This window comes from Dromiciops gliroides, chromosome 2 (assembly GCF_019393635.1).
Source record: "Dromiciops gliroides isolate mDroGli1 chromosome 2, mDroGli1.pri, whole genome shotgun sequence".
NCBI lineage: Eukaryota > Metazoa > Chordata > Mammalia > Microbiotheria > Microbiotheriidae > Dromiciops > Dromiciops gliroides.
The window spans coordinates 290,061,714-290,086,123 of NC_057862.1; the positions used below are offsets into that span (position 1 = coordinate 290,061,714).

Consider the following 24,410-nt stretch of genomic DNA (forward strand, 5'->3'; position numbering starts at 1 on the left):
AAATTGTTATTACTCCCTTAGTAGTACTTTTATTTCCCCCTCTTCTCTGCCACCATCCTGGTAACAGGCCTTCATCATTTTCCTGTCTCTATCCTGTCCTGTTTCCTATCTCTTCCTGTCTAGTCTGTCCCCACTATGGTTTATCCTTCATTCAGGTGTCTTCCTAAAGGAAAGAGTACACTCAGGTGTCAAATTGATCTTCCTAAAGATGGAACCCCTAGGAATAACTGACATAGAGAAGTGGGAGAGAATGGAAAGAGAGATTTTCAGGGAAATATAGAAAAAGAGGTCGACAAGAGGGCCTATCAATCAGTGGTAGAGGGAGGACTGTACCACAAGGCACAGTTCTCCCTAACACCTATAACAACTGGCATTGTTCTGGGACTAGGGTACAATGGAAATTCATGGGGCAAGCCTCACACAGCAGAAAGTGCCTAGAGGGGAGAGCCTAGAATGGATACCTTGGAAGCTTTGATTGCATGAAGAATATAAAGAAAAAGAGAGAGACCAGATGATTATAGGGGTCATGAATCAGAGGTGAAGTTCTAGAGTAAACTGAAGAAGATAGATAATAAAAAGAGTGAAAGAAATTATTTTTGGAAAGAAGCGCCAAAAATGGAATTAAAAAAAACTAATTTAGAGGACTAAATGAAGGGGAGGAAAGTAAAGGGGAATCAATGTGAGAAGAAAAAAGAAGGGGAAGAAACACATAACCAGACAAAAGCAGTAGAGAGAAACTAATCAATAAAACTCTAAAGGGAAAGGGGTTGAGAATAAAATGAGAATGGGGAAGAGAGCCAGTGGAAACAGTCAGAATCTTTAAAAATATTGAAGTAAAAGTAACTGAAGCAGGGCGGCTAGGTGGCACAGTGGATAGAGCACAGACCCTAGAGTCAGGAGGACCTGAGTTCAAATCCTTTGTGGTGACCAAGAATAAACTCAGCTAGATGTGCAGAAAATCAGCAACTCTGAAGCCAATTAAGCTCATACCAGCTTTGAAACAAACCTTGAGCCACCTGATGGTTTATAGACCTTCATGAAACATCCATATCTCCAGAAACTTGCCTAATTGTTGGTTATGGGGCTCTTGGACTATCTTGTTTTTGGACACATTTCATCAAGCCTTGAACTGTGTGGACTCCTTATCACCAAGAATGCCTTCTGATTTGTGTATAGAAGGGCCATAGCTCTGACATCTGGAATTCCTCATTTCCCTTGTTTCCTGCCTAGGATCTGTCCAAATTCCCACCTTTTCTCTTTACTTTGTTTATATATATATATATATATATACATATATATATATATATAAATGTTATGGGTGAAAATGGGGTATGGGGGGGCAGCTAGGTGGCACAGTGGATAAAGCACTGGCCCTGGATTCAGGAGTACCTGAGTTCAAATCCGGCTTCAGACACTTGACACTTGCTAGCTGTGTGACCCTGGGCAAGTCACTTAATCCCCATTGCCCCATAAAAAAAAAAAAAAAGAAAAAAGAAAAGAAAATGGGATATGGGTCTGGGCCCCATGACATAAATATCTCACTATTTCCAACTGGGCTTTGAACATGTCATAACATTGACACTGTTCCAGTTTGCGAGCTTATTCTCAGGCAATAAATGCATTTATAATCTGTGGAAACTGTGATCAGACTCTGGTCCATTCCAGATTCTCCTTTTTGGGCCTATGTTTTCTTCCATTTAACAGTTCACAGGGGTTTTTCATTAACAAGATATAATTTCTTATTTCAAGACTTGGTTGTATCTCAAAGTTTTATTGTTATTTCATTGTTTTCATTTTCTTTGCTGTAATTCCCATTGTTTCCATGGCTTGTTCTTTGATCCATTATTTCTTTTTTGTTTTGTTTTGTTTTTTAGTGAGGCAATTGGGGTTAAATGACTTGCCCAGGGTCACACAGCTAGTGAGTGTTAAGTGTCTGAGGCCAGATTTGAACTCGGGTACACCTGACTTCAGGGCCGGTGCTCTATCCACTGCGCCATCTAGCTGCCCCCGATCCATTATTTCTTAAGGATTAAATGATTTTTGTCTTTAATTTTAAATTCTTTTATCAAAGGCCATTTATTGCTATAATCTCTATTGTACTGTTATTCTATAAAGGATCTGTTTAATATTTCTACAGTATTATCTTGTATTCTTTTACATGACACTGAGTTCAGTAAAAGAATACAAGATAATACTAAAAAAAAATTGTCAACCTTCTTGTATATTGCCAACACAATTCAGGAGGAATAAAGAGAAAAAAAATCCCTGTCATTCTAGCTACAGGATGTATAAAATATCTGAGAATAAACCTACTAGGAAACACAACAAGGAATTATGTCAATGCATTTACAAAGCACTCTATATAAAAATAAAGACATTTAATTAAGTGGAGAATGAATTGTTTATGGTTGGGTCATGCCAATATGAGAAAAATTATAATGCTATCTAAATTGATTTACAAATTCACTGTCATAATAATCATACTACAAAAGAGTTACTTTAAGGAACTAGAAAAAATAACAAGCCTCAAATGGAGGAACAAAAGGTCAAGAATCTTAAATAATTTTTTAGAATAGTTATTAAACAAAAACAAAACAAAAGGGGGCAGCTAGGTGGCTCAGTAGATAGAGCACTGGCCCTGGATTCAGGAAGACCAGAGTTCAAATCTGGCCTCAGACACTTGACACTTACTAGCTGTGTGACCCTGGGAAAGTCACTTAACCCTCATTGCCCTGCAAAAACCAAAAAAGAAACAAAACCCCCCTCCAAGAAAACAAAAAAAATTGTTATTAAGAGTGGTATTAAACCTTAAATTATGTTACAAAGCAGTAGATACAGATATGTTTCACTTTTTACACTAATTTGTCATAAAGAAGAGTTTTTGGTTTTGTTTTTTTGGGGAAGAGGGATGGAACAACAGGGAGAAAAGGTGAGACTTATCAGGGAGGATTCAAGGGGTAGTGATACCAAAAAATAAAGAAAAAGAGACTTAATGGAACATTTTTTAAAATACAGAGAAGAGAGCAAAAGGAGGTTCAAAAGAGGACACAAAAAGCAGGGCATTGTTTGAACCAGTGTTAGATATAATGCTCCCTTTAAAAATAACAGGCTGAATATGATAGTTTCCCAGTCAGTAATCAGATACAATCCTACAACCCTCTTTTCTCTATACTCCGTATACACAGAAATGTTCATGTTTGTTGATTTTTTATTTCATAATAATTAAAAATATTAAAAAGAAAAAAAGAAGCAAAATAATCTCATTTCCTTTTTGACAGGTTACTAAACTGGTAAATATGGAGAATTCTGTAGATATCATTTACCATGATTTTGGCAAAACATTTAATAAAATATCTCATTTAGTTCATATGGAGAAGATGAAAAGATATAGACTAAGTGATAAAATAATTAGATGGCTTCAGAACTAGTTGGATGGCTGGACTCAAAGAAGAGTCTTTAATAGTTTAATCTCAATGTAGTAGGAGGTTTCCATTTGGGTATCCTAGGAGGCTGAACTTGGTCCTGTGCTATTTACTATGTTTATCAATGACTTAGATAAAAGCAGAGGTGTCAGGCTCATTTTCTTTGCAGATGACACAAAGTTGGGGAGGGATAGCCAATACAATGGATGCCAGAATTAGATCTACATAGGCTAGAACAGTGCACAAAATCTAAAAAAATAAATTTAGGGAAAAGTATATTCTTGGGTTAAAAAAATAAATTTCACAAGTCCAGGCTAATGACAATAACTAACATTATATAGTGCCTAGCTCGTGCCCAGTGCTCTGCTAAGCACCTTCCAAATATGATTTCATCTGATCTTCATGACAAGAATTATCCTCATTTCACAGATCAGAAAATTGAAGCAAACCGAGCTGAAGCAACTTGCCTGTGATCACATAACTAGGAAACGTCTTAGGCTGGATCTGAACTCAAGTCTTCTCAAGATCCAAGCCCAGCAATCTCTCCACTGTGTCATCTAGCTGACCTAGTTAGACAACAACTTATCTGAAAAAGATCTGGGGAATCTCACAGAACCATAAGCTTGATATGTAACAGCAGCACAATGTGGTGACCAAAAGACCTCCTGCAAAAAAGAGATCTGAGCTGAGTCAAGGACAGTAAGAGGCAGAAATGAGATCCAGTGCAAAGGTACAGAAATGACAAATGTCAAAGTGTCATGTGAAAGGAACTGCAAGTTTTTCAGTGTGATTGGATTATCAAATAAGTGGGAGAGTGTAAAGTAGGGGAAGATTTGAAAGGCAGGAAGGAGGTGGGTCATAGAGAACTTTCAAGGCCAGAGGCGTTGATATTTGATCACGAAGACCATAAGGAACAACGGGGGCTCACTAAGAAGGGAGGAGGCCTGATGAGATGCATGCTTTAGAGAAATCATTCTGGGAGCTGAGTGAAAGATGGGATTGAGCAGGTTTTGGGGAAAAGGTAATTAATTATGTTTTGGGCCTGGTAAACTGGAGATGCCTATAAGCTATCAAGTTCAAGGTGTCCAAGAGACAGTAGGTAACAAATGAACGAAGCTCAGAGCAGAGACTAGGAAAAGTTATAGGGTTCTGGAATCATCTACATGGATCATAACTTACATAACTTACTAAAAAAACTGCATAAGGATTTTGTTTTCTGACAGAATTTTAAAAAGCAGAAAAAAGTAAAGGGCAGTAGGAAGGATTTGATACAGACTCCAACAGAAACTGGCACTGACCTAGAGCAAATTAAGAATGGATGATTCACAGATTCTTAATCTTCTAAGAATCTCTCTATATTTTAAAGTAAAATCTCTTAAGTATTGCAGCAATTATTTTCCATAGCCATTGCTACAGTGTCAATTTTAGTCTACCTTGTCTACATAAGCAAGACCAAAAGCTAAGAACAATCTGCACAGGGCATTTGGAAGAAGCCACAAACATGTACTTAAGTAAAATAACAAATTATTTCCTTAAGTAAGAATTTCACAATAGTAAAATTTTACATATTAGGATGTCACATTTATTGGGAGATAAAACCTGCAAATAAATTACTATTCTAGAGCACCAAGTGCCTAAAAAGAAAAAAAAATCTCTAAATTATTCCAAAGGAATTTACAAACATGACAAGATCCGGCTATTTTGTAGTATTACATACAGTAATGCCTCTTACCTTTTCTCTGATTACAACTGGTTTTAGAAGCCCAACTTAGTCGCAGACTCTGGTAATTAGTGTCTTCATCACAAACAAGCGTTCTAGTCAAACAAAAATCTATAACTGTAACAAAAAAGGCCAGGAAAAATCACAAACATTATGTCAAAAAGAAATAATTCCACAATATAAGCCAACTGAGGTATGCAAAATTATCAAAGAAAATATAGAGAAAACATTTAGCATTTAGAAATAAAATGTAAACAGAAGATGCTTCAGGTAGGTTTGAGTTAGATGATCTGAGGTCTCTTCCAAATCTGAGATTCTATAAATTCATAAGATGTTCACTGTTCTTTTTTGTCCTTTTTTTTCCCCCCCAAAAAAGGTGATACACTCCTTTAGGAGAAGGAGTGCTCTAGTATCCTTGGACTTCCCTAATACCCTGTAAGGGCCAAATTTATTATGGGAGAGTTAATTGGGTGGCTCGCTGTAATATTGGGGTTCAGAAAATAATGAGGAACCTCTAGGTCCAAAGTTTCCTCTCTTCCAAATTGCTTTTTTTAGTTATTTCTCCCAGGCTAATAAGAAAGGAGATTAACAGCTTCTTTTCCACCAACAAACGAAGTTTTATTAATGGGGATAAAATATACAACAAAGGTGAAGTTAATAAAGCCAGGGACAAGGGAATAGGGGAAGAGAAAAATGGATAAGCTCCCTGGCTCTAGCAAAGACTGACTCAATCCCCAAACTTGCTTTTAGCTCAGCTAATTCGAAGAGCTGGCCTTGTTTCTATTAACTCACCACCTGGGGTCCGTAGTTTCTATGGGAGTCAATTGTGCAGTCCCTCTCCAGTCTGCTCTCGGAAGTTCACCAACAGGAAAGAGAGCTCCTCTCAGCAAGCGGTCTCTTTCTCTACTTTTTCTCTCCCTCCCCCAAAAGGGAAGTCCTTCAAGTTGCATGGCTGAGAGTGGTCCCCTAGTGACATCAGTAGTACACTAACATGTCACTCAGGGAAGGCCAGGTGTGGCCTATATCTTATCATCCCCCAAGTAGGTATTTAGTCGGTTTCTTATTCTCACCCAATTCAAACAATACTAAATCAATCAGGTGGGGCCCCTGGGCATCTGCCAAATTCCATTATTTTATCACAATCCCTGATGCCAAGCACAGTGCCAAATACATAGTAAGCACATAATACTTATTTGTTAAAATGAAATCAAATACTAAGAATGTTAATGGTATTTGATAACCCACAACACACTTCTTATGGAAAGCACTCCCATCCAAAAGCTAGCTATTTAAGTACTGAAAGGACCTCACAAGAAGATATCTAAAAAGTAGTCCAAGGTTCAAACTGTGTAGATAACTTTATAATAGAGCTGTTCTTATAGGTGTGATAATTATCTTTGTACATATTTCAAGTTTGTATTTACTGGGCCAAACATCAAATTCTTTGACATTGGTTTATAGTGTTAAAAATTAAAAGGCATATGACCCTGGGGGAATATCGCAAGCAATTCAAGAACTGAGATAGTTCTATGTATGTCTTACTCCTAGTTTACAGCATCTACTCTAATCACATTCAAATGTTTATGTAACTGAATATCCTATTCACAAATTTGGAAATGTGAAAGGACATCCTTTTTTAAAGCCATTATCAAGTAAAGAAGCTAGAAATTAAAAATTACTCATATGAACCACATTAATTTTGCCTTCTTTCCCCTGACAGTTTGACAAAGAAGAAAGGAATCAGATGGATTAATAAAATACAACACTGCCCAAGTTCCCCTATAACCGCTACTAAAAACTGTCCTCTGTATGATTTTGTATCTATTTGTTTCTGTTTCCTTTTCGCCATCTCAGGCTCCTCTCTGCTTGACCCTAAATATCCAGGCTCCATCCCCCAACTACAAGGGGCTTAACTGTGCCTCCTACCTGATGCCTTCAGTCTTCCTCAGTGAAAGAGGACAGCAACTGATAGGGTCAAGGGAAGAAGTTAAAAGAAAGAAATTTGTTACCCCGTCTCAAAGACACTGCTCAACAATGGAGGAATCTTAATCTAAATCATTCACAAGCCTTTCCCCCAATTTCACAAAAATAATCTAATACCAGCTAAACTTCAGCGGGAAATAGGGAAGCCATTATTTATAGAAAGAAAAAGAGCAACCATGAGGAGAAATTTTGTTAATTTTTTTCTTCCAATAAAGGATGTTAGCATAGGGGAAAAGAGAAGAAAAAGAAGAAAAAGGAAGACAAATACTTGCAAATGTTTTATTTCTTAAGAAAAACAAATGTATCGCTTACCATATTTGACATCTGGGACTGTGACAGAGCTCTCAGCTATGTTTGTAGATAAAATAATCTGGTAAAAATAAAATATTATATGATATACGTACTCAAAGAATAACAGGTAGAAAGGAATCTCCTAAATGAGAAAATATAAAACTCCTCAATGGTATTTCCAGGCATATATAATTCTGAAATTTTAAAATATATAATTTTAAAATTTTAAGTGGCTAAATCGAGTAAAAGTTTTTATAAGGTGATACCATGAAAAAGCATTAATAATAGTTCACATTTCTAGTGTGCTTAAAGGTTTTATAAAGTATTTTTGTCATATTAATTCTGTGAGAAAGGACTGTTGTTACTGTTTTTTTACAGATAAGAAACTATAAGCTTGAGGGAAACTATGTGATCTTCCCATGGTCATAGAACTGGTTTCCAAGCTGTCATTCAATTCATCTATTCTTGTCAACCTACTATGCCTTTCCCATAGTGATTTACCAGGTAGGATTTCAAATTCAGCTCCATTTAATTTGTTCATGCAACTATGATTTATCCAGCATATACTGTACAATATCAAGCCTTAAAGCTACCACAAGTTCAAGCCTCATCTCAGATATATACTGGATGTGTGACCCCAGGCAAATCACTTAATGTCTAACTGACCTAGTTCTAGGCCAAAGAAGGCCTGAGGTGTCAAACATGAGCCTGCAACATACCAGAGTGCAGCCCCAAACAGATTAAAATATAGCTAGGAAATATTTAACAAAAAATATAAAAATACAATAAAACATGAATAATGTTAATATATGATTTTAAAAAGTCAGTTGGTACCTAAAGGGATTCTTGAGTACAATTTAGTAGCCCTATTTCTATTTGAGTTTGACATCATGACTCTAGGCATAGACTCTAAGGCTATAAGCTGCAGCTAGGTACAGATCTTAATTAGTAGAGGGAGTGTCTACATTTAGGGAGCCCCCTAAATGGATGAAATCACAGGTCTGGACAAAAATGTATAGTTATATTGTTCACAGATCATTATGGTAGACACCGTGGGAGGTATAAATTTAAGTAAGATATGCTTACAAGAAACGACTAGTAAGATGGGGGTAGGAACACACTCCTATGGATATAAATATAAATATATACTCATATATATACATATATTTATATATATATATATAGAGTCTGCAATAGAGTCTGGACTATGGGTGCAAAAGGAAGCATTCATTGTCAGAAAAGGCCATAGTGCTAATTGATTCTCCTTAATTGACCAACTTCAGTAGTTTAACGTGAGAGCCACTTAGAAGTGATAATGAATAAATCAGAGCATTATTAAAAACTTTTTTTTGAGGAAGAGGAAGGCAAGAGACAGAAAAAAGCAGAGCTACCAGAAATAATGAGGTCTTACTCCCAATCTGCCTTGGTTAGAAGCCAGAATTTGTGTACCACAAAATGTAGATGACCTGAAAAACATGGAAAGAAGGGCAACCGGAAATGGTAAAAAGCCCAAAGTCTAATGTATGAAGATTGACAGAATAAACTGGAGGTGTATGGCCTATAGAAGGATAAGAACTGTTTGGCCTGATAAGATTCAGTAGGAATAAGATAACCATCTTCTTTTCCTGAAGAGTCTTTTTTATGGAAAGGGAATTAAACTTGTTCTGCTTAGCTTTAGAACAAAAAGCAATGAGTACAAGTTTTCAAGAGGCATCTGAAATTAGGTCTGAAGTAAGGAAAACACTTCTAACTATTAAACGCCAGCCAGAAGTGAAATGGAATGCTCTGAAGGACTTTCTTTTTTGGCTATGCATTAGACTAAATAGCTGCCAAGCTCCCTTCTAACTCTGAAGGTTTCTTTATGAGGAAGTACTGAGATGGGGAGTCATGAAAATGAACATTGAAAAGAAGCAACCTATTTGGGTTAGAAAAGTACATCAAAGTGATTAGTGAAATAATACTAGTCTAGAAATAGTTGTTAATATGAACATATGGATCACCTGGATTTGATGGAGGTACCTTATTATCCAAAAGTATTTTTTATGAAACCCTGGGTTAATAGGAGCAAAATGTCCAACTGAACTGCAAAACTGAACCCAGATAGCTAGCTGATAAAAGTCCCTACCTGGTAACTTCTTTTCCCTAAGGATACCATGTCCCTATCTTATGGGGACATCTCAGCATCCTCATCCTAGCCAAACCCTTCTTTGGAATCCTGTAATCTTATCATGATGCCTCTGTTACATCCATTCTTGTTATAGCATTTGCTTTTGGGTTGATCTGTAACTGACGACTCCCTGTAACGCATGGACCAAAAAACCCATATATATGCTCAGAAATGGAGAGTCCCCCAGTCATGTATTATATATTTCTTCTTGGGACAAAATTAAATTGGTATTATGGCTTTTCTGTCTCTCTGATCTGTTTTGTAGGACAGGTATGGATATCATGTTCTCCAATCTGGATAGTAAAAGATTAAGTCTCTGATCTGGTTTTATAGGAGATATTATAATATACAATTTCTCTGATCTGTTTATTAATTTTGTAGGGGATATTAAAGGTCATTTCTCTGATTTTGTAGGAGGTAGGCAGATACAAAAACTATATTTAATACTCAACATAGTAGAGTAGATCCAAGGAAAATTGTATAGATAGGAGTTGTCAAACCTTTATTTGTGCCATGGACCCCTTTGACAGACATTATGCTCAAGTCTATGGATCTTTTCTCAGAATAGTGCTTCTAAATGTGTAAAAATAAAATACAAAGGATTACAAAGGAAATCCATTATAACTAAATACAGTTATTAAAATATTCAAACAGTTCCTGGACTCCAGCCTAAGAATTCTGGGTTACACTGCCTTATATATCATAAAGAATTTATGACTGTGGTAGTTCAGAAGAACTTATCTAGTATTTCAGGCCTAGCATTTCTTGTAGCAGTCTGAGTCAGTTCTGGAAGCATCTGCTCTTTGTGTCTGGCATTAATTTCCTCCCTTTTCTGGACTCAACTGTTCCTAGAACTTTCCATATCCCATCCAATCTTATTCACTGTTGGCTTTCTGACCATGATATCTGGAAAATTAGATGCATCTGAATAAGACCTCACCTTGGTACTAGTGGACATCAATGAACTACAGATGGGACCCAGGAAGAGTAACAAGAACCTCACTTAGCCTGGAGTGCCAAGTCTGGAGGGAGCCTCTCACAGAATCAGACCTTTCTTCTTCCTGCCACAGCCAGGAGATTTTATCTCATGCAATGCCCCACTACATACTGAGCAGCAAACACATCCTTTCCCCTGATTCATTCATCTCTTCCCTTGTCCTACCCCATGTATCTCTTGGGTGTCTCAAGTTAAGCTTTGTTATTCCCTTGTGAGTTAAAATAAACCAATTATATAAGCCTTTTGCTTTAGCCTTTCTGACCCATCTGTCTCTCCCATGAAAAATGTTAAAGCTCTCTAAATTAGATGAAACCGAGTGGGACAATACTTTTTCCAGCAGGCAGTGAGGAATCACTAAAAACCAGATTGCACAGGCAGAGAATCAAGAATAAAGTAGCCGCAGGAAGATCAGTTAAGAAGTTGCTACAAACAAAAGTTTAATCTAGAGGTAATGAGGGCCTGGACAGTATGTATGGCAGTAGTAAAGAGGGTAAGGAGAATACAGATATGAAGGACAATGCTAGTGGAAGAATCAACAATATTTATTAGATGCATTAATTTAAACAAATAAATATGAAAAAATACAGGCATACTGGACTAGTCACACAGCTGTTTGGACAATTAGATTGGGGGAGGGGGCAGGGCAATGAGGGATAAGTGACTTGCCCAGGGTCACACAACTAGTAAGTGCCAAGTGTCTGTGGCCGGATTTGAACTCAGGTCCTCCTGAATCCAGGGCCAGTGCTTTATCCACTGTGTCACCTAGCTGCCCCCAACAATTAGCTTTTTTTTTTAAATTTTTTTAAGTGAGGCAATTGGGGTTAAGTGACTTGGCCAGGGTCACACAGCTAGTAAGTGTTAAGTGTCCGAGGCCGGATTTGAACTCAGGTACTCCTGACTCCAGGGCCAGTGCTCTATCCACAGCGCCACCTAGCTGCCCCCATGCTATCTTCTTTACAACTTATATTCTTTTTTTTTTTTTAGTGAGGCAATTGGGGTTAAGTGACTTGCCCAGGGTCACACAGCTAGTAAGTGTTAAATGTCTGAGGCCGGATTTGAACTCAGGTACTCCTGACTCCAGGGCCAGTGCTCTATCCACTGCACCAGTCAGCTGCCCCACAACTTATATTCTTGAAGAGACATCTGGGGCACTGAGAGGTTAAGTAACTCGCCTGTTGTTCATCTGTTTCAGTTGTATCCTGTTCTTCATAACTCCATTTGGGGTTTTCTTAGCAGAGATACTGGAGGGATTTGCCATTTCCTTCTCCAGCTCATTTTACAGATGAAGAAACTGAGGTGAAGTGAATTGCCCAGGGTCACACAGCTAGTATTTATCTGAGCCCGATTTGAACTCTGGTCTTTCTGACTCCAGGCCTGGCATTCTATCCACTGCACCTCCTAATTGCCCCAGTAACCTGCCTAAAGTAACATTAAACATACAGTGCTGGAAAGGAAAATACTAGGTTGTTTACATATGCAACTGCAGTGCCTATCTTTTCCAATTTTCTCACCTTTCTGTACCCAGGAACTGGAGTTAAAAATACATTATTTTGTTCTTCCAAAGTCACACTGGAATGGAGAGGATAAACCTGTAATCTAACAAGCAGAACAGTGAGATAAAATGTCAATGATGTCTCACATTTATATAGCATTTCTAAGATTTAAAAAAAAAAACCAAAAAACTTTTTTTTGCAACTCTTTAAGGTAATGGAATTGTTAAAATCCTCATTTCACATGAGGAGACCAAAACTCAAAAGAGATTAATGGCTGTCCCAAGATAACAGGGCTATTAAGCCTCAAATATGGGACTTAAACTAAGGTTTTTCTGACTCCAAGCTCTTCTTAAATACATTTAACTGTAAATAAACTTACACAAGATGTTTTAGAACATGATCAGTGATTATGCTTTGTGCTTATTTAGAGATGGCTATAAGATTTATTACATGCAGAAATAATTCAATTTACAAAAAATTAGTCAATTTCATATATTTTTAACTACCTTTTGTGAACCATGTTTGTAAGGAATTCAAGCATGTAGTTTATTTCACCTAAACCTAGAGAAAGAGTAAAAGAGTCAGGTTTAAAATAGAGGTTTTAGTTTGTCAAAAATCAACTTTTAAATCAAGATAATGATTTTTCACACAAGTTCTACCCATTTTATTTCTTATTCTACTTCCATTTTTTCTTCCATATTTTACTTCCCATTTAAAAGGTTTATTGGATAGGTCAAAATGGCACCTACAGGCATAAAATGAAGTTCTCTGTCAACTTTAAAAATGTGTCTTCACAATAGTTTGAAGACTAAGGCTTTTAAGAGACTGAAATTTTTAATCCTATAAATTTTTTTTTATTAATATCTTACAAAACAAGGATGTAAGTTTCTACTCTTTACAAGTACACTTCAGTTTCTCAAAGATACATACACATAACCACAAAGAAAATCTACAGGTCCAATGGCATAATGAGGACAGAATGCTTCTCCTAGCATCTGAATTTGCCTACTAACCTATTTTATATTATAACTTATGAAAGGCACAATATTGGAAATTTCTGCAACCAGTATTTCCAAACCTTTTTCTTTTCAAGATTTCATCTACCCACCCAATCCAAGGCAATAATTTGAAAGAAAAGGTTTAAGTTGCCTTTCTCTCCTCTAAGACAATCATTTTGAGAGTTGGGGCAAACTCAAGTTCCCTTTTCAAATGTTAAACTCAAAAAAGATCCTCTTGAACTAAATGAGTGACTGACACATTGCTTGTAATTCTAAAGATTGCTCCCTCTAAACAAGAGCCAAAAGAGAGACCTGTTAGCAAGTAAAAATGTATACCTACATTAGCCTAATTTTTATAAAAGGTACTGCTCATATACCTGATCACATACCCATTTAACTTTTTTTCCCTTTGGTTACGGGTTATTCTTTTCTTTATTTTTCCATCTCTGTTGAGTAATACAAGAACAGATAAATGGTCTTGAAGAACACCCTACCACATCTGCAATGAGTTCTGTGTGGTCTGCCCTATATTATCCTGGTGTGGTTGCTGACTTTCCATAAAAGTGTTATGGGTCTAGCACCCCAGAACTTTTCTGGGGTATATAAAAGAACTTTCTCCTTGAGAAACTAAACCAAAGGAGAGACACACCCAAAGAGATAAGTGGAACCAGATCAGGACTGAGCTAGCTCCAGGACCACCACCCTTCATTCCAGTCTCCCCCACCCCTGGGGAGATAAGATTAGATGTGGCTGCTGCCTTTGTGGCAGGAGGAGGAGAGAGATGGCTTGAGAGATCCACAGCCACCCCTTACCCAATTCCCTCAGCCACCACCAGTGGGGGATGGTCCTCCCTCAATAAGGGAACTTTCCACAGTCAGATGATCACCCCTGTTAATATGAATATATGGATCACCTAGATTTGATGGAGATATCTTATAATCCAAAAGGCAATGGGCCCAGCAGGAACTAAGTGCTTAGAAATGCATATTACCTAACCAAATGTTCTCTTCCTCCTTCAGAATAAAACATTTTTTAAATAACCCTTGTTATAAAACGAAAGAACAATTTTGCAAATCTTCAAAAAGACAACATAAAAGGAATTTAATGATTCCTCTCATGTCCTCTTGTTTGGCATCAAATGACTACATCTAAAATTTATTCAAAGCTGCTTAATTATATGCTATTTGTAACTATATCAGTAAAACCCTAAATATAATAAACATTTTTATTAATTTACTAGTAATTTTTAAGTTACTGATACTTGAGGACTGTCCTCCAAGATACATCACCTCCTCAAAAAGGTCTGGTTACTTGTTACTGTTAAATAATGAGTTATACTAAAAATTGTTATTTCCATTCATATTCTCATTGGCAAGAAAAAAGTCACAGGAAAAAATTATTAAATTGTTAAACATGCCTAATGTGAGAAATGGGTAGTTGTCTCCTCTCAATGTGGATATAACAGTCATACTCCCCCTGACCTGTTTGTAGGATAAAGGTCTCAGATCCCCTCCTCCCCCTCAGGTTAGCAAGGTCACATGGTTCAAGGAGCCCTGGTCTCAATAAGGTCCGCACCAGAGTTGTGTCCATATAAGAAAGTATAACGTCCACTCCTGAGTCATGCCCATACAAGGAAGAGGGGTGGGAATACTGCGTTCCGATTAGCTAGTTTTTGCACATAGATTGTAACCCTTGAGTAATTGGACCATTGATGGAAAAGGGGAGGGTCCATTTGCGTTAGAGACTAGGTATAAAACAGGGCCTGCGAGCCCCCTTTCTGGGCACCCACTAGCTGCACACTAGGGTGCCTCCTTATCATGAGAAGAAAATAAAGCCTTTGTCACCTCGCTGCTGAGTTCCTGAGAATTATTGAGAAGAGGATGAATTTTTCCCCTCACACCTAATCAAATGCCTTCTCCTCTACCAAAAGCAAAATAACAAATGATTACCCACCTGGCAAAAAAACCAAGACACTACTGCGTTCTGACACAAAGTTGGTACTCAATAAGGTCTTGTCCCTGAAAGTAAAAATGTGATATGAAAAAATATTATATGCCCATTTTCTTCACTGTATCATAAATATCACAATGTTACAGCTGGAAGTAAACTAGAGATAATTTTGCCCAACAAATACTTTCAATGAACAAATGAAAATACTGAAACAGTGAACTGTCTGAAGTCAAGCAACAAAATCAGTTATGGAGTTAGGATTATAAGATAGTTCTGAGGATAGAGCACTGTATCTAGAGTCAAGACATTCAAATTTGACCATGGACAGTTACTAGCTATGTGACTGGAGAATTCATTTAACTTGTCTGCCTCAGTTTCCTCATCTATAAAATGGGGAAACTTACCTCCCAGGATTGTGGTGAGGATAAAATGGGATATTTGTAAAACACTTTGCAAACCTTAAAGTGCTATATCAATGTAAGCCTTAACATTATCATCATCATCATTTCCATCATGATAATGACAAGGACTCTTAAGAGTCAGAAAAATAAATGTCAAGAGAACAATGAAAATAAATTATCAGAGAAGCATACATTAGCACAGGCATGAGTCAGGGCAGAGTACAAACAAACAAAAAAAGAAAGCCTCTTTTTAGAATTTTATAAAGTGCAGCACCAACTGAGCAAGCTCAAACAACTTGCATTAAGAACTCAACCCAGTGGAGCACAATGGAAAGAGTTATTTCTTTTAAGATAAAGTAAAAACATGTCAAGCTAGCATTTAAAGCCTTCCACAGCTGGGTTCCAACTTGCATTCTGAGCTTTGTTTTATGAGTCCTCTACACTCTAGCTCTACCAGACAGTAGTAGAGTTCCTTGAACTCAGCATTCCCCCTCTTCCCTCTATCTTCCTGAAGGCTGTCCCCAATGTCAGTAATACATACTCCCTTATCTCTAGCTCATCTCAGGTATCACCTCAGCTATGAAATTTTCTCTGATTCTCTTTGGTGCTTACTCTTTCTCACCTCAAATTACTTTATATTTATTAATCTCTACATGTATTGTGTCCCTCAGGAGAATGAAGGGAAGAACAATTATATTTTTGATTTTGTAATAAGCAATGCTGAATATTAAAATATAGTTTTTTGTATCTGCCTGTCTCCTACAAACAGATCAGAGAAATTATAATATCTTATAATTTCTCCTAGTTTCCATACCTGTCCTCCTACAAAACAGATCAAAGAATTACTCTCCTACTAACCAGATCAGAGAACATGCTATCTCCTACAAGATAAACCAGATAAGAAACAGAAAAAACATAACACCAATTTTATTTTGTCCCAAGAAGAAATAAATAACATGATCACAGGTAGGGACTTTTATCAGCTAGCTATCTGGGTTCAGTTTGGAGTTCAGTTAAAGGACATTTTGCTCCTATTAATCCAGGGTTTCATAAATAAATACTTTTGGATAATAAGGTACCTCCATCAAATCCAGGTGATTCATATATTCATATTAATAGCAACAGACATGATGATGCATAACAGAAGTTTGATGAATTAATGACTTATGGGCAGGAAACCTGGTACATGAGGGTTTATGATGCAGAACTCATAAAAACCTGAGTTTTCAAATCTCTGGAAGCTTAAAGTATATCAAAGCCGATGCTATTGGAGACTCAGAGCCCCTGGAAGAGTCAATCAATCAATACCAACAAGTATTTATTAAACACCTACTGTGCCAAACAATGTGGCAGGCAATGGGCATTTTTTAAAAACACCTGAGAAAACAGAATCAGAAGTTTCTAAGGGTGTATGCTCCTAGAGAACAGAAAAACTTGAGGTTATCTTTATGAGGTATATTTATATGCCTCATATATGAGATATCTTTAACTAGGTGGCTTGGGACCCAATTAAGAGGTATTTAACTCATGCAGAAAACCAAACTCATCTCTTCTCTCTCTCTCTCTCTCTTTTTTAGTTTTAGTTTTAGTTTTTAGTGAGGCAATTGGGGTTAAGTGACTTGCCCAGGGTCACACAGCTAGTAAGTGTTAAGTGTCTGAGGCCAGATTTGAACTCAGGTACTCCTGACTCCAAGGCTGGTGTTCTATCCACTGTGCCACCTAGCTGCCCCTCTTCTCTCTTTTTTGAGAAAAACAAACTCAAGGTATTCTCTTTCACCATTTTTAAAGGAGTTAGAAGTAAATGAATGGAATTTTCCTAACTTAAGGCCAAAACCCCTTTCATTTACTTCTTTCTTAATTCCTGTTATTCACTTATCTAGAAAAACCCCTATTATCACTTCCTATTCTTGAATCCCCATCCATCTTAGCCCCATACTTCCCTCAAATCAAAATCCTACTCTTACTTGTCTTTCCATTGTGCCCACTGGAACCCCGCCCCGCTTCCATTCTACTGTAAACCAATTACTGTTCCAGATCTCTTCTTCACATACTTTTTTGGGGGGGAGGGGGAGCAGGGCAATGGGGGTTAAGTGACTTGCCCAGGGTCACACAGCTAGTAAGTGTCAAGTGTCTGAGGCTGGATTTGAACTCAGGTACTCCTGAATCCAGGGCTGGTGCTTTATCCACTGGCCACCTAGCCACCCCCTCACATACTCTTTTTTACTTTCTTGCACCTCAGGAAACCACGTTCCTCTCAGAACACACTGCATCCTTGACTAGCATCCCCAATATTATATGTACCTTCTCTCACAAACACACCCACCCAGACATATTAGGCCAAGAGGAAGCTAAAGGTATGCTCCCTGCTCCTCCCTAACCTTTTTAGGCCATCCCTGAGTAACATGTCTTCCCTTTGAGAATTACTTCATCTATGTCTATTATCCTGTCCAAATCTTAAGTGCCCCCTCTTCTCAAGTCATTCTTCATCTTTTCAATGGTTTAGTGCCAGGCTCACAGTATTTCTCTTCACCTCTGTTATGGGCCCGTAGCTGCTTCCTTTGTGTCCTGAGGAAAGAGATGGCTTGAGAGATCCACAGCCACCCCTCACCCAATTCCCCCAGTCACCACCAGTGGGGGATGGTCCTCCCTCACTAAAGGAACTTTCCACAGTCAGATGGTCACCCCCATCAATCCTCTTATAGAGACCACCTGCCTGTCTCCTGCTTGAGGAGATTGGTATCTCAGAGCCACTCTCTCTGTGCCATGCCTTTCTCCCCATGAGAAGTCCAAGGACTTCTTTCATGGTTTCCCTTCCCTTCCCTTTCCCTTCCTCAGCCCTGAAATAAACTATCATCTTATTCTAATTGCTTTTGTGTGCAAGAGGGTGTAATTCTTTAAAGAGGAATTCCTAAGGACCCCAAACCCCTATCCCCTTCCCAAACCCCCTACCCCATTTTCCCCATGACACCTCCAACACTGTGGTCATACAAAGGGACTTTCAATAAACAAAATGATACTCTCTAAAACACTGTGATCTCACAGTCGATTAAAGTCCAAAACTCCCATTCATAAATCACATGATTCTTTTACTTTCATGATCTAGAATCCAAAATTTCCCCTTTCATAAAGTCTATCCTTTCATCTACTTCTCTGCCTCACTACTCCTAAACCTACTACCACGCTGTTTCTGGAACTTAAAGAAACCTCATGGAAGAAGTAATAAGCCATGTAATAGTGAAAGCAATAGGCCCTTTTAATTGGTACACCTAAGGGATGACAACATGGCTTGACTGGATACACCCAAAGAAGTAAGTAAGGGCAGCCAGGGCAAGCAGAGAGAGAAGGTGAGGGGGAGAGGGGGAGAGGAGACAGAGACAGAGACAGACAGACACAGACACAGACACAGAGACACAAAAAACACTACTCAATCTGAAATAACAGCTGATTTTTCCAAACCTAGAACAGTACACTCATCTCCTCATACATAACTTCCTCCCCAAACAAAATAAGGCAGGGACTGGCATTTTCAGAGCAAAAAAAAAGTTAGAGACAGGGAAGAATTAAAATAAAAGGTGCCATCAGAAAACAGTGGTCACAATGGTCTTTGGGCAGGGGCAAAAGCAGCTCACAAAGTCCTTCAGCAGTCCACATCTATGGGTAGCAATCATTATTTTTCTTAACTTTATTTAAGCTTCAACAAAATATACAGCATGATTCAGTAAAATAATAAAACATGCTTTCAGTAGATGGAATAAGGTATCCCAAATAGAAGTATTACTACTTTTCAAATGTACAATTTGGTAATGGATAATACATAAAATTCATTTAAAACTATTACTGAATTCATTGTTCATCATCACATATTTTTTAAGTTTGCAATGATGGTATCATACTGGAGTATACAAACATCGTTCCTCATATTTCTGATTCTCCAAGTCCCAAGATGAAACTTGAATCAAGTTTTCCCACAGAGGTTGCTTCCAAAACTAAGAACGATTTTCCAACACTATTTCTATGAGAAAATGAATTCTAGATTTCAAGCAACTCAACTTTTAAAGTGTGATGTATTCATAAAATGGGGACTATCTGTAATGCTAAAAAAACTTATTAGAAAAAAGCCAGAAATAAAGACAATCAGTTTTGATGGTTTCTTTAATCAATGTAATTCTTAAGTTTCATTTAAGTCTAATATAGACATATGACTTCTCTATCTCTGAAAAGCTGTTTCAATACTCTCTTTAGGCTGTCTCCACTTTTACAACTACCAGTTCAAATTTCCTTTTGAAGTAAAAAATTATCAAGTTACACTATTTCAACCAACATCTCTATGAAACACTTCTAAGAAATGTCAGAAGGTTAAAAAAGGAAAGGTATAAATTATGGCTATACTATTATATTATTACATATTATTATCATAAGAGACTATAAAAATTATTTAGAGCAAAAAATATTTTTCTTAAGTTATTCTCCCCCTTTTCTTACCCATTCTCTTTCATATCCAATTCATCAAACAACTGAATCAAGGAAATGGCAACTTCATACATTTCTTTTGTTATCATTGGCTCATCCATTAGCTGTGTAGGAAGCTTTAAAAAAATACAGAGAATTAATTTCTCAGAAAATATATGCTACAATTATTTTTAGTTAAACAGATAAATTATTTTAAATCCTCATTCTAGGTTATATGTCCAACAGGATATAGTCATATAGTGAAAATGATCAAAAGTTTCTCCCAAAGCCCTGATTCATCTTAAATGATAGACTCCAAAAGTGACATAATTAGTGGATCCAAGTTAAATGGTCTCTCAAATGGATTCACAGCAAGGAGAAAAAAGTAATCATTTATTTCTTTGTTTTCATTCATTAAGTGCTAAGCTAAGTTGGTATTATTTGTCTAAGCCTGAAAACTTCCAAGGAAAAGGGGTCACATGTACATAATAACTCTCCCTTTATGGCACCAAATACTACTACTGACAATATCAGCAACCCATAATTAGCTAAAGGAGCAAAAACAATTAATTGTCTAGTCAAATGGCTTTCTGAATGGAAGGCAGACCATGCAGCTTCCAAATTAAATTTATCTAAAAGTATAGCTGCATACACTGTAATTATAAAAATCAGGCAAAATTCTGAAGTTTGCACAAAACTGCATAAGAATCAATATATGCAATGAGAATCAAATTACTTCTCTAGAAATATACAAGGGGCTAGCCAGAAGCCAAATAACAATAGGAAAGAGAGGCATTTCTCTAATCGATAGTGATTTCGGAAAAAAAATTTTTAAAAGTGATTTAGAACATTTTATCATCTGACTATTGGTAGCTTTGATTTCTTCTAAGGGCTGCCTGTGCATATCCTTTGACTATTTATCAACTGGGAAGTGAAGGAAGGAATTTAACTTAAGTAACAGTAATATCTTTAAAGAGTATGAATTTTTTAAAATCCTAATTCAGAAAAAGTCATATTAAAGACAAGGGTAAAAATTTCAACTTAATTCATAACTTTACACGTGAATGGATTGAATAATCCAAAAAAAACAAAAGATTTACAATCTGAATAAGAAAACAACTCTCCCAAAAAAATTTTAAAAAGAAAAAAAAAGTGGGGATCCTAAATGTTATCACTGATAAGAACAGTAAATATTTTTTCCAGTATTAATACTTGATTCTCTATTCTTATTTTTATTGATTTTTGTTTTTACACAACCTTCTTTTCCCAATTCCCCCCCCCAACCTTATTGCCAGTAATCTTTCCATTGTACCAAAGATTTTAAAGGGGGAAGGGGAGATGGCTTAGCAAAGCCAGTGAACATATTGATCAAATCTTAAATTCTTTGCAATACTGCATACCCATAGCTCTCTTCCCCCAAATCTGCAAAGAGGAATGTGTATTTTCTTAACACCTCCCTGGAATGAAACTAGGTCATTCTAATTACATAGTAGTGTCATTTTGCTGCACATTCCTTGGATACTCTAGTGGTTATTGTGAATAATATATCTTTCTGACTCTTCTTATTGCAGTCTGCAAAGTCTAATCATGCTTATTTAAATTCTTCACATTTGTGGTTTCTTACAGCATGAAAATAATACATTCCCAGCATTCAAATATTCAAATATATCTACAATTTCATCAATTTGCAGGTTCCCTCCAATGGTGCTGATGGCAACTTGTACAAGTCTGCCTGTTCTGTCTGACTCTCATCTATAGCACCTCCCAAAATTTTTCACAGGGGTCTACCAAATCTGCTTAGAGGTCCTTTCTCACTTTCTCCAGATATCCCAATGGTACCCACTAGAGCACTCTGGTCAATTACGTAACAAAAAATAAGCAATCTAGGGGGAAAAAAAAAAGATGTAAAAAATACGCTATGAAGAAAAATAGCCAAAATACTCATAAAGCAAATAAAACAAAGACAACAGAAAAAAGAAATAGAAAATAAATAAACAGAATACAACAATATCAAGAAATTCTAGAATGGTTCAAAAGAAAAATAAGATAGAAAAGAAAAAAAATCAGCTTAATAATCAAGGTGAAAATCAGAAATTCCCAAGAAAGAAATCAACAAATGAAAGTAAAAAAATTAAAATAACAGCAGACGAGAGCACTGAAAATATGGAGTACTTTATTTGTTATTCAGTAATTCAGTCATGTCTGACTCTTCATGGCCCTATTTGAGGTTTTCTTGGCAATGATACTGGAGTGGTTTGCTATTTCCTTCTCCAATTTTAAGGAGGCAGTGGTTAAGTGACTTGCCCAGTATCATACAGCTAGTAAGTGTCTGAAGTGAGATTTGAATGCTAGTATTTCTGACTCAAGGTCTAATGCTCTATCCACCGTGCTACTGCCCTGTAGAGTGCTTACTATACAAACTCCTTATTCAAAGCAATCTCCTTGTAGCCTATTCCCTTTAAGACCTGATGAAAATAAGAGATAAGAAATAGAAACCAGAGAAAAGAAATAGAAACTAGTGCTGAAATCATCCATAATCTTTCCAGATAAGGAAAGCAGCACAGTGATGATGAATGCATGTGAGTTATGGAATAAGTTGAGGATCACTCAAAGGGGAATGGATCTGTACATGGTGGACAATTACAAGGATATAAAATATCACAACAGAGGAACTGGGTTTGTGATGCAGCATCATTAGCAAATTGGTATAAACAAAAGATTTATGTTGAACCTCAGTCATTTTCTTTTCTTTTCTTTTTTTTTAAGTAAGGCAGTTGGGGTTAAGTGACTTGCTCAGGGTCACACAGCTAGTAAGTGTTAAGTGTCTGAGGCCGGATTTGAACTCAGATACTCCTGAATCCAGGGCTGGTGCTCTATCCACTGCACCATCTAGCTGCCCCCCCCCCAGTCATTTTCAATGGGATCAACTTTCTGATTTCTGATGAAACCGTTGTTCTTCAGTGTTCCAAATGCCTATGAAAAGTCTAAGACATAGATTTATCACTATGTTGACATCACTCATATTATGAGTCAACTGTTGCAAAGAATCAAGCAAAACTCACTGGCATCTCAAACAAAAAGAGTTCACAACTTAGAAATCCAAGAGTCATTAAAATACTACTTAATAGCTATAATTATTGTTACTTATACCTATAAAGGAATAATTCTCAACATCACCTTGAAACTGCATTTCAGTCTTTAAAAAAAATGGTGATTAAATACCCTTCATTATCCCAGGCCAGAAGCATTTTAGGAGTCTGTATATTTGGCCAGTGAGAATAAAAACATAGCATAGGTAGGATGAGGGTTGAGACTAAGAGACCTGCTCCCTAAATCTGCCAATTTAACTGTCCTGGAATCTATTATTATTTTTTCCTCACTACAAAAGAGATACTATCATCAATCATAATCTAGTTGGGACAGCTGCCATAAAGATGCCATTGCTTGACAACCCTACCCAGGTCTACAGAACCTCAGATACCATGATTTTCATCTTAAAGATACCATCGGGGCAGCTAGGTGGCACCATGGATAAAGCACCAGTCCTGGATTCAGGAGGACCCAAGTTCAAATCCAGCCTCAGACACTCGACGCTTACTGTGTGACCCTGGGCAAGTCACTTAACCCTCATTGCCCCACCAAAAAACAAAAACAAAAAAGAAAACAAAAACAAAAAAAAAGATACCATCAAAGACCAGAGCACTTCAAAGATCAGAGAGCTTCAAAGACCATGCCTCTCAACTCTAGGACTCCACCTAAGATGACCAATAGTAAAATCAAAGGGGCCTCAAGGCAGCTAGATGGCACAGTGAATAGGGCACTGGCCCTGGAATCAGGAATACCTGAGTTCAAATCCAGCCTCAGACACTTAACACTTACTAGCTGTGTGACCCTGGGGAAGTCACTTAACCCCAATTGCCTCACTAAATATATATATATATCTCAAAGGGACCTCATTCAAATCATAGCTCTGCCAGTGACTATCTGTGTGACATTGACTATGTCATTTAACATCCCTGGGTCTCAGTTTCCTTATCTATAAAATGAGAAAGTTGGTCGAGATGACCTCTAAGGTCTCTTCAATGAGGCACAGGGAGAAATGGAATAATAGGAGGTTATGATCAAACAGGGAATGTATGAGTTTCAACTTAGGGAAGTAGAGCATTTAGGAAATGGTGAGATCTAGTGGAGCCACATCCCTTGATGAAATTTTAAATTCTTATAGGGGAAAGAGAAATTACTTTCCTCTCAGAAAATCAATGCCTTTAAAAGTCATTAAGAAATTTGTATAAAATAGGCAGAGAAATGGGGGGGAGTATAAGTTTTTAATGGTCTCAAGAGGAGAAAATGGTAGGGAAAATGGAATATAGGATAGCAGAAAGCAAGAGGAAGGAGTAAGAGAAAGGTGATCCCATAAACTTAATTTTCATCCAAACAAGGAAAAGGAAGGTTGAAAACCTTCTCTCTCTCTCTCACACACACACACACACCACAATTTGGGGAAGAAATACATTAAACTCATCAGCAAAATGGGAAGGG

At 37.1% G+C, this 24,410-nt stretch overlaps 1 protein-coding gene across 1 annotated transcript in view; it reads right to left on the bottom strand.

The window, feature by feature from the left end:
- Window positions 1–24,410, bottom strand: part of TDRD9 (tudor domain containing 9) — a 256,016-nt gene that overhangs the window by 96,161 nt on the left and 135,445 nt on the right. Inside the window, exons 8-13 of the mRNA XM_043986132.1 lie at window positions 19,905–20,008; window positions 15,025–15,089; window positions 12,580–12,634; window positions 12,092–12,176; window positions 7,438–7,495; window positions 5,155–5,259 (exon numbers count right to left, since the gene is read on the bottom strand). Coding sequence (XP_043842067.1) covers window positions 5,155–5,259; window positions 7,438–7,495; window positions 12,092–12,176; window positions 12,580–12,634; window positions 15,025–15,089; window positions 19,905–20,008 — 472 coding nt within the window. The remainder of the gene's footprint in view (window positions 1–5,154; window positions 5,260–7,437; window positions 7,496–12,091; window positions 12,177–12,579; window positions 12,635–15,024; window positions 15,090–19,904; window positions 20,009–24,410) is intronic.